Source organism: Achroia grisella, unplaced genomic scaffold, assembly GCF_030625045.1.
Source record: "Achroia grisella isolate CSIRO2021 unplaced genomic scaffold, CSIRO_AGI_Agris_v1 utg109, whole genome shotgun sequence".
NCBI classification, from domain to species: Eukaryota; Metazoa; Arthropoda; class Insecta; order Lepidoptera; family Pyralidae; genus Achroia; species Achroia grisella.
Window position 1 is genome coordinate 409,848 of NW_026712573.1, and position 12,134 is coordinate 421,981.

Below are 12,134 nucleotides of genomic sequence, written 5' to 3' on the forward strand. Positions count from 1 at the left end.
TCAGGAGAATGCGAAATTGCGAAAAAATAATGCTTTTAATTTTGTTATTATATACATACATTCTACTTACTATTTACATCAAGATGACACAGTAGGTACAAAAGATCAAGACTTTCGACCAACTCAAAAGTATAAATGTAAATCATGGAATAGTGTAACGTAATTTATGTATAGCCACTAAGGACGGGTAAAGTAATCATAGAATTGGCATAATGTTACTTATGCATATGACCACTAGTCGTGAAATAATTATGGAATTGGCGTAAAGGAATGTATGTGTACTAAGGAGAAGTCTTATTGATGGAATTGATGTAACATAATTTATGTGTGGCCACAAAATGTACGAAACCGTTGCCGAGTCACCTTCGAATGCGTGTGCGCATACAAGTCAAAGCGTGCATACATATCAGCTGTTTAACAAGTGCATTGCAAAACAGCCGTGACATGTAAGATTAATGCCGTTTGCAAACTGACAACCGACAATTTAATGCCAATACCTTTACGCATATATCAGTCTATTTTTAACTAACTCATAAACTAGGACGCTGTCAATTGGACAATATTTTTTAATGAGACACTGTGCATTAACCTATTTTAATGTGTGATACATTTTAGAGTGTTATATAGACTATCATAATTTTTTTATTTTAATTACTTTAATTTATTATAGACGACCCTGATGGTCTAGCGGTTTAGCACACCGCCTTATTCCGGTGATCGCGGGATCATTTCCCCGATGGTCGCGGGACCATTTCCTCGCACAGTACAAACTTTTGTATTCTAAATTTCTACTAGTAATGGGACTAAATGGCATTGTATGAATTATTATTGTATTATCACTTGATTTATCCTCATGACATGCTTACAAATGTCAAATACCATAATGAACCATCACGAAATTTGGTATACACAAACTATTTAGGACGGAAAACAACATGAGCTACTTTGTACCACGATAGCATGGACAAATTCGTTGGTCGAACACTAGTCATAATATAATTAGGAACACATATATTTGTATTGAATTGAATAATTTATGTACAACAATTATTGTTTTTTCTACATACAAATACAATAGATAATTTGAGGAGCAGCGAACCGTGACGTCAGAACGACGCCGCGTCGCGGTTGGTGCGCATATCAAGCCGTGGGTTACGCGCAGGCGCCGGTGGCGCCGTGCTTCCGGCAGGTAGCGGAAGTGAGCTGCAACTGTCGTCGGTTATGCACAACGTATCAGTTTACAGTGATGTAAATACCTCAATTTAAAGATATAATGTGATGTGAAAAATAACTTTAAAACAGCGTTGCAACTGATATTTCCTGTACAGTTTTATTTGTAACTAACTACCAGCCAGGGCTTCGCACGGGTGTACATGTATTATACATATAAAGCTTCCTCTTGAATCTTGAATTCTCTTGAATTATTGCTAAAAATGGTCCGTTGCGTAGTTTAAAAGATCCAAGCGAAGCTTACGAAGCGATCTAAGATCGCGGAAGCCGATTCATTTTCTAATATGTACAGGTTTGTATGCACAAACTTCGAAAAGAAATTTAGCTTAGCTTTAATAATCTGTAAGCTAAGTGTTAGCCATGTGAACTGATGACTCCAATGCTAGCATTGTACCTTTCTCCCCGCTGGTGACCCTTGGTGTATATGCCACGGCATGGTTTATATGCCACGTTAGGTTAACTGACATGACTTCAAGTCAGGTCAGTCATACCAGTGTACACCGTTAACGCAGGCGACTGCACCATTCCATTGTCTTCCATTATAAAACTGTGCGTATTAAAGACAATTATTTTATTTTAATAGGTACCTAGATTTATTGTGTTAACCGCCAATGCGTCATACCCTCTACACGGCGCAAACAAAGAGTTCTCGAAAATAAATGGGGCCACATGTTTTCCGCGAACTAACCACTAAAAGCTTCTTGAAAGGTGGCATAAGCGATTTGTATTAATGTGAAAATAAATTTGAATTGTATGCCACGAAACTGGTGCATTATAATTGTCACTGTGGAGTGTTGAAGTCAAATACACTGTAAACATGCCCGGCGACACGATTTATCGACCAAATTTGTCACGCCTGTGACCAAAGTGAACTCATGTTGCGGAACATTCAAAATTAAAGCTTAAGATTGTCAGTAATAGGAATATAATAGCTCATCTCATTGCTAGTAATTATCAGTCAGGTTGACGCCCATGCAGTTTCTCCTGGACACCATCGAGATTAATTCCTGGTGAATTTGTCACCATCGGCTAACTGACCTGACCTAATGCTCGTCGTAACATACTCCACTGCCCCACCGGCGTCTACCACTGCAGCATGCGAGTGCACTATTCCATTATAACCATTAAAAAAAGTTGGCCCATAAGAGAATCATAACACTTTAACACGCCTTAATCGTGAAGTCTCATAGCGATATCAACAAACACACAAGCAAATAAATATCAAACAACAACCGTAATCCTCAATTAAAATCCTTAGTATAAACTAGTTATTATATATTTATTATTTTATTAAATATATATATTAATTATATACTATTGCGACTTTGCCCTCGTAATCGCGAAAATTTATAATAATATTTTATACTAATATATTTATTTACATAATACTTGCAATTATGCGGTTAGTTCTATTTTTATAAATAATATTAATATAGAATATTATTTCAAGTAAATCATGTTTTAAACCATTCGTCACATCTGTTGCATATGGATGTCCCTTTAACCTTACATTATACACGTAATGTATGCCCACTAATGACTTATATGTCATTAGAACATGGGGCGATAAAAGGCTCTGAAAATTGGAACACTTTAATCCCCTTTAACTCCCTACTCAATTGTTGGATCGTTCAAAGCAAATTAAACTCTATGCCATAAAGTTAATAGTCGAAATCAAAGAGGATCGATTCAGTATCATCGCCGGCGCCAGCGAGTGGCGCCAGACAACTTAAACGAAGTATGACACCCCTAGAATATTTATTATAAACATGAAAGAATATTAGTAATTTTAGTCAGACACGCGATTCTGAAGCAGTCGGTTCGTGACTAATACATATTTATTTTCTACCTAAGTATACTAATTTATTAAACTAAATGTAATAACATAATAAGTGAGGAAAATTGCTGTATACATAATGTTTATAAGTAATCTTAGTTGTCTAGTAGGTACTATTTATATACAATGTTAACAAGTTAGTATAAATTTAGATTCAAAATTACGAATAAACTAATTTTAAGTCTGTAATGTCTCTTATTAATTATGCAGTAGGGCTGTAAATTAGGTCATATTATAATCCAGTTAATTATAAATTAAATTAGTATGATTAATTTTTTTAAATAAAAAATACGCTGCAGTATTAATTTGATGCTTATTAATCCGACAATATTTACGTACAGTGAATTAGCTTTTACATAGACATAAATATAATGACTTGAAAATACATTTTATTATTGTTTTATTTTTCTATTAATATACTGACATCCATAAAATTGTTAACTAAAATAGATTTACTGATTTATTTAAGTGCAACAGAAATGTAAACGGTTAACATAATAAGAGCACGGACTTTGTGGAAAGAAAAAAAATACATTTTACACTACGTTAAGTATAACTTTAATGTTTAGACTTTAGATATATTAAGGGATTATTTTGAAATTATTAAAACAGTATCGCCCAATTCATGGTATCTATTAACATCGTTCAACATACTTGTTAAAACGTTTCTAACTTTGTCTATTGTTCACTAGATCTTTTCAACAAGATCAGTATCATGATATTGTCAGTACTTTCTGTAAATAGCAGATTTAATTTTATCTGTGCCCCCGAACTATACAAAGATTAATACCAATTCTGTGATGAATCCTTGCTGTGTCATATACGTTCTTTGTGTTTTGTTTTTGTACAAACACGCGTGGGGTACAAACACAATGCCATTGGTATATTATGCGCTTTTGTTCTCTGATGTCCTTCGTAATGAATAACACTACGCCAATATAATTGTGCAATGCATTATCCATATCATTATCTACAAAGAGTTTAGTTGTTTAGTGGTTCAATACTCATACTTATAAACAATATTTTTCTTTGTCGAAATACCGACAACTAACTGCCACGTTATGAAACTCGTCTGCGTGGAAACTTCAATCTCTCCTATTTCAGCCGCTAAGCTGACTGTTTTTCGATTGAGGGTGAGAAAAAGATGTAAAATTAGAAGATGGTCGAGATTCGACCTTAAGTAATTGAATTATAAGCATGAATATTATCAAGGACTATGTAATATTTAATACTATTATCAATTATAATAAATAATTGATTATGTCAAATACACAGTGTTGTGTATAACATCAACAACAAATAAAAAAAATGCATTCTGCACTCGTTCCCTACATAAACTGTACTCTGTGTAACTGTGCGAAAATGTATACTCCTTCGTCTGCACAATTTTCATAAAAGGTGATACAAAGTTTTTGATGATGATGTATAAATGTATTTAGTACTAGCTGTGCCCTACAGTACTAGTACAGTACAGTAGTACTACACCCCGCGCCTATGTGTTATTTTAGCATACTCACAAACTTTCGCATTTATAACATTAATAAGAAATAAGATGAGATGTATAAATTGTAATAACATTTAAATCCCAGTATAAAGTCACGCAAAAACGTCCCCCATCACGGCACTGTCCCGTCCGACACATGTGCGGGACGGCGACAGTCACGGGGCCGAGACGGCGCCGTCGGTGACGCAATGGGATTCCACGGTACTGCGTAACCGATTCCCGATTGTTTTATTGACTGCACTCGATTGATTGGTGAGCGAGCTCGGATTGCTGAGGGTGGATTGATAGGGTCGGGAATTCGATTTTTTTTTACAGTTGGTATTATAAATAAATATATTTACCGAAATATATTTATTTATAATTTATAATACCTCTATTTTTTTCAGTTACAATACTAAATAAAGATGAATAAGCAATTACAATTATAAAACCAATATGAAATCAGAGTCACGTTTTGTTAATTATTATTATGTCAAAATATAATTTATTTCTATAAAGCATACTAAAAGGAGGCTGCACTTTTTATTAAATATAGGTATAATTAGTTGAATTATATAATACATCGAAAATAAATCACATTATTTACAAATAGTTCCTTGTGTTTATTGCCTATACAAAAAATTATATATTATTATATAAAATCGAAGCACCAAACACCAAACCTAGAAGTAAATTCAGAAATAAAAATACGTTTCTGACTCTTTTATACTAATTCTGTGGTCATGTGTTCAATTTAGGGATCTAAGGATGTAGTACTCACCTATTTTCTTTATTCTTTATTGCACAATAAAAACTGTACGAACGGCGAGTTTAATGCCATATGGCATTCTCGACCAGTACTTTGTACTTTGATTTTCTTTAAATTTTTTATACTATCTGGAAATATACATGATTTTACAAAATAATTGAGACTACTGCATTAATACAGCTTATATTACATATAGTAAAGCAAACCAGCTACCGTGTGCTACATACACGCAATATGGAATCATTAGATATAGCATCATGTTACATTATAATTGATTATGCTGTCGAATATAACACTAAAGCAAATTAATAATGTTTCATTTTGAAATTCAAAATATATTCAAACTCAATACATGTGTTTCCGTAATTTATTTTATTTATTAAAAATAATATAAAAAAATAATACTTAAATTATTTTATATTCATATATCATGTCAGGCCGACCTCCACGCATTTCCCCCTAGAAACCACCGTGGTTTATTTCGGCTAAATTCGCCTCGATGGACACTGACCCGACATCATGCTCGTCCTAACATCCTTCACTGGTACCGCGCCAGCATATACCGTTAGCGCTGGCGGATGCACCATTCCATTATCATCCATAAAAAACCCACAATCTAATGCTTTGTAAGGTGCTTGGAGTCTGAAATAGGTGAGACTGAGGTACCCCACACCCCAGTCGTGTGTGTGGGGACACGACTTTTTAGTCTACTCTACCTGGATGGATAATTTAGTCATCATTTTTTTTATGAAATCCTTATGCCTTATATGTACTATAGACAGTTATCGAGTTATGAAGTGAACGGTGCACAAAGGCTTTCACCTGTTATAAAACAATGCACCTGCTTTTTGCTATAAAGGCGGATATTACGCAGTTAGTTTTTCATCATCACAATTATAACAAACCCGTTCCTATCTCTAGCTGTTTACCGCGAATTCAACTGCTTTTTAAAAAAAAAAATGAAAATTATGTACGGCCTCGAGTTATAGTCTATCTTTACTCCAAATTTCATTAAGATTCGGATAGTCTATTGGGATAACAAACGGATTGACCGACATTAATATTTATAAGATGACATATGCTGTAATAGCAGACGCTGGTTCTTAAGCTTCTGCTTGCGACTTCGTCCATGAGACTAATGGCCGTAATAAAAAAATTACTATAAAAGGGGCGAGCCTACTGCAATCTTTCAATTTAGCCAGAAATTGTTACTTTTTATGTTTTTATTTCTTGATATACATTTTTTTTTAAAATATCGACTATATTCAAACAGATAACCTTCAGGGTCTAAATCGGGGTAACATACCACTAGACCACAACGCTCTAGTCGCTCGCTTTCATTAAGGATGTGACAAAATGACATTTACAATAATCAATTTATCATACAAACATTGTAATGTTAGATAATATCAAAACAATACTATTAGACGATCATTATTATTTTTTATTCAATTAACGACAGTTGACAGTTGTTATCAAATGATAAGTCATAATCATTTAGCAATTATAATATTGTTTACACTGTTATAACGTAATTAGTAATTACCGAGGTAGACATTGTAGTCTTCTGCGTCTGTCTTTATTTTTCTATTTTTTTTATAAAGACAGACAACTGGCTTTTACAGCTTCACCGAACGAAAGGGGGCGAGTGCAGATAGCACTACAAACCCGCAGAAGGACTTATGGAGTGACTAAAGGCCAACCCCTGCCTGATGGATAAGACGTTAGTCTGAAGGCGACGTTAGAAGTTCGAGTTCTATGCTCTGGCTATCGGAATTTCGACCCCCGTTGTAATTGGACGAATTTGCTATCTCCCCTATTTCACAACCTTGCATTATAAGCTGCATAAATTTCGTTAAAGAAATTATAAGATAACCCATTTATCGAAGAATACTATATAATATCAGTTTACGAACAATGAAAACTTGCAAAAACGGGGAAAATGTAATACAGACGAAATTGCGCGGGTCAGCAAGTTGCATATTGACTATTGCACAACTCTAAAATCGATAATACGAGTTACAACACGATTATAATTATGTCGATAACTCCATTTGGCACATATAGAGATATCAGATAGTGATGACGTCACGAATCGATAGCCTACCAACGTAGATAAGATATCAACAGACGGCGCCGCGTACCATTCCCAAATTATTGATTCAAGCTCTCACTCTTATTTAATTAATCTGACACAAGTTAACAAGTATCTTCTAAAATAGATTAAAAATGTAGCCGAATTAGTAGAATTCTAGTGTACTACTACTACTACACATTTATAAATATATAGAATATAATTTTATTTCTAACTTACAGTAAAGAAAAGGCATAAATAATGTATTAAAGAATTCATGTATAATTTTGAAGGCAATTTAGTACGATAGAGTGATTGAAAACAAATGTAGTGATTGAGTTCTTGATGTTCTGTGAAGAATTTATTGCTCGTCAATATTATAACTAATTAAATATGTATATGCTATAAGAAATAAGTTAAGCTACTTTTATTTAAGTAATTTGGATAATTTGAAATATAGATAAAATAAATACAATCTTTGTTTTAATCACCAAAAGGTCGATCCACGCGGACAAATACGTGGGTAACAGCTAGTAAACAACATAAAATTTAATTTGTCACTCTGTAAATACTGATGAGTATTAAAGAATTCATTGCACGTCAATATTATAATTACTTAAACATCTATGCTATAAATAAACCTGTACTCATCAAATCGACCCCCGTGGAGTTGAACCCAACGTTTTATGAGATAACTAAACGTTAACATTTCTACGAAATGGAAGCCCAGTTAAAACACAGTACGTTTAATTGAAATACTCGATAGTTAACGGCCCACGCGTTTATTAATAACCACAGATAATAAAATATTAAGCCTGAACAGACGCACACAAGTGTTGTTGCAAAGGTTTGTATTACCTTTTCTTACAGCCTTGTCTGCTCAGTCTATTTTAGCTCCTGTTACAAAGATAATTTATAGAAGAAAAATCTTTGAATTAATTTTGATTATACTGAAATTATGTGCTCTGGAATGTCATATTTCTAATCTTAGAAGTTTCCCATTTAGATAGGTATTAAACTTGGATAAAATATTGCATACTTTGCGACAAAATGTAACAATACCGATTTATGATATATTGTAGTTGAAATCACATTAAAACTGAAGAAATACAACTAAACTAAATACTTAATGTACATTGTAATACTTAATTAACAGTTAATTGTGTAAATAAACAAAAATATTTATCTAAATTAGTTAGTTTTAATTTTCTTAACGATTATAGTTAATTATCCACATAATTTTCATTATCATTATTTATTACGTACAATATTTTGCCTACTGAGTAATTATAATCATTAATATTGAAAGTTAGTATACCGAATAATAAGAAAAAAGGCAAGGGCAATTCATGTGAAATTTTGTGGTTAGTGCATTTTACACATAAGCCATACGGATTGAACATACAAAAATATACTTTGTAACATTCGCAATAAAATTTCAAATATCTATAGCTAACCAACAGAGAAATAATACTGAAGAAAATATTTCAGTATGACGCATAACTATGGAACTAGATAAGAAATTGTTACTCATGCACAAACTAAGTCAGTACCTAGAGAAAATGCTGATTGTTTATGACGTCATTGGTATAGGTTGATACTTATGTATTAATAGTAACAGAATTACGGACGGAATACATAATGCGAGCAAAAAATATAATATAACTATACTTTTTCTATGTTTTTGTCCACTAAAACTGCCCATAGGCTAAGGTAGCCGTTTACCATCAGATAGCCCGTATACATGTTTGCCACTTAAGTAGTATAAAAAAAACATTGTTGAATATGGGAGAGACATTTTAGGTAACAATTAGTAATAACAAATATAGAATTTTTTTATAATTTTGCTGTTTAAATTTGCTAGGAATTAAATTCAATTTATTTACATAAAATATCGTACCAACTACTTCCTACAAGTCTGGTCATACTAATAGTAGGTATATATTATTATACATTACACGTATGTTGTGTTAATAATTCGCAATTAGAAATAATTGTTTTATAATAAACTATCAATGGCATACATTACATTGACTGATTGTCGATGATTCAAGTTTTCCGTTCAAAATACATGTATTTACAGTTGATAATCGGTATGAATGAATGAATGAATGATAAAATCTTTATTGTTCCTCTCACAGAAAGAAATAACAATTACATAAATTAATATATATACATCAAATATAAAAAAAACTAATATTATCTACCCCATCTGGAATTACAGTCGTAACTATAAAAAAACTCTATTCCCAATTGTTCTATTATGATCACTGTTAATTTATAATTAAGTGTCAAATGATAACGTCAAAAATCATAGTTTGACTTGCGATAAACTTTGACTTTGACGCATTGACATTTTTCTTAGGTTAATTTTTTATCGCTATTATACAGGATAATATAGTAGTGTGGCACGTAATAATATTAAATGGGGAATAACAATGTTTTTTTTTTTTTGTAAAAATTCGTCGATTGTTTTGATTTCATTACTTACTAACCTGTTATTAGTTACGACGTACTAGGACTAGAAATACTAGGTACCTAGTATTTCTAGTTGATATTTAGTGTCTATGAAGAAAGGAAAGATGTAAGTAGGTATTAACTTATTTCAAAACTAATACCTTATAATCGATTGATTTGGATCTATTTATTCGATTAATAGGATTTTCTAGTAGGTATTTCTGGTTTATATTAGTGTCTATGAAGAAAGCAAAGATGTAAGTGAATATTTCAGAACTAATACCTACCTCTTGGACATTATAATGGGGGTTAAGTACATTAAGTAATTATGTAACTATCTATTTATTGTCTATTAATAGAATTCGCTGTAAATGTAATTTAGAAATTAATTAGTTAATAAGTAGTAGGTACGTATCTAATCATTTAATAAAAAAAAAATATAATAGTACCTAGCTATACCTATCCAAAACAGTTATGATAAATATCTATTTCATAATATATTTCAGTGTACCGATTGTTTTCTTAATTTGTTATGTAATACTTATAAGCTTTAGAATGTTGCTATCTATATTAGAATTAGACAAATGAGTTCTGCCTACATCTTTACCTATACAAATAGGAAGAAATATATTTCTTAATTTGAAGCTCCCTTAAGTCGGTCTATCATAATCAGTTTATCTATGACTATCTTTATTTCCCTGCAATTTACGATATGAATTAATCTAGGTAGCTATATGATTAACTAAACTACGGTTAGTAATGAAAATTGAAATGGCAAGTTAGTCAACCATGTGATAAGAACTGCCAATCGATGGAGAAAAAGGTTCTCGAGTGGCGACCAATGCAGGCAAATGCAGTAGAATATCGGTGTTGAAAGCATGAAAGGAATCTGTGGAAGCTGGTGGCTCTGGAAGGCCATCCCATGCATTAGTTAACTTATAGTTTGTACTTATCACCGAATGGTGATTATTCATTCATTCATAATTTAAGAGCCACAATCCACGATCTTCCTTCATTCTCTTTAAATGTTGATACGACAAGACTGCAATTATGTCTTTAACTTGCTTGATATAACTGTGCCTTGATCTTCCCCTTCACCTCTTTCCTTCTATTTTTCTCTTAATAATTTTCGTAAAGTCATCATGCAAGTCATACTAAGTGTCCCAACATTTTCCCTCGTCTATTTTCAATAGTATTCAAGATATTTTTCTCTTATTTCTTACTTTATCTTTTCAGCTAATAGGTACTTTTCATACTTCTCCAGCACTACATTTCAAAAGCTTCCAGTTTATTCCTTTCTTTTTGAGTTTGTCCACTTCTCACATGTATATAAAGTTATAGTGACCAATAGACAATATTTTTTAAAGAATGATGTTAATGACTTGATGATAGTAAAGATTAAAAAAACATACCTGTGGATCCAAGATCTGTAGACTCCGACGACGCCTCGTCACTATGCACCGCAGAAAGCTGGTACAATATTAGTACCAAACACACGCTAAAATTAACAACCGCCATGGCTGTGCCAATTATAACTATTGTAATTAATAAACATACAACTCAGTCACCATAACTACGACTCTAAATCACTCTATGGCCTCCCATCATCAGTCATCACATTTATAATCCAACTATAAATACCACAAAAGTTTAAAAAATACCACTTTTAATATGAAAATCACAGTTAATATCCAAAATACTAGATAAAAATCACTGTCACACTTCTCTTCTGATAAATACGTGAGTTATTTGTTATAGTTTTGTACGAAAAATATTGCCAAAGACAAACACGCGTTCACAGCTATAAATAGTGGAACATCAACAGTTCTCGACTAATCACTAAGCTCAACTGAACTGACTGAGCGAGCTAGTCAGGTACACGATGGTAGTGGTAGCCGAGCGAAACGACATACGAGACAGAATGAATGAAAGAAAGAAACGATTGTAGCAATAGAGCGAGCAAGCAAATCGAACGTCGAAGAGTAGTGTTGTACATATTTGTAGCAATCGGTGTCGATTAATTCATGAATATAAACAATAATTATGTATTTTCGTAATTTATGCGTTTATACGTAACACATTTTGTAATACTGTTCTAAACTACAGACAGATACATGTACTTAAGTGTAATGTGATGCAAAACTGCACCGATTTAATGATATTTATTATACAGTTTATTTCCTTTAGCAGTAAAATAATATAACTAAAAAACGGTAACATGTATAATATAATTAAGCTTATTACAATTGACAGTTTTGTTCTTTATTAATCCAATACATTGTTT

The 12,134-nt window shown here is 32.3% G+C and overlaps 1 protein-coding gene across 1 annotated transcript in view; it reads right to left on the reverse strand.

Annotated features, from left to right (window-relative positions):
* LOC131845876 (BMP and activin membrane-bound inhibitor homolog) overlaps positions 1–11,760 on the reverse strand; it is a 78,335-nt gene extending 66,575 nt beyond the window's left edge. Inside the window, exon 1 of the mRNA XM_059195026.1 lies at positions 11,263–11,760. Within this exon, the coding sequence (XP_059051009.1) occupies positions 11,263–11,368 (106 nt within the window). The 5' untranslated portion in view covers positions 11,369–11,760. The remainder of the gene's footprint in view (positions 1–11,262) is intronic.
* Between the last annotated feature and the right edge of the window lie 374 nt (positions 11,761–12,134).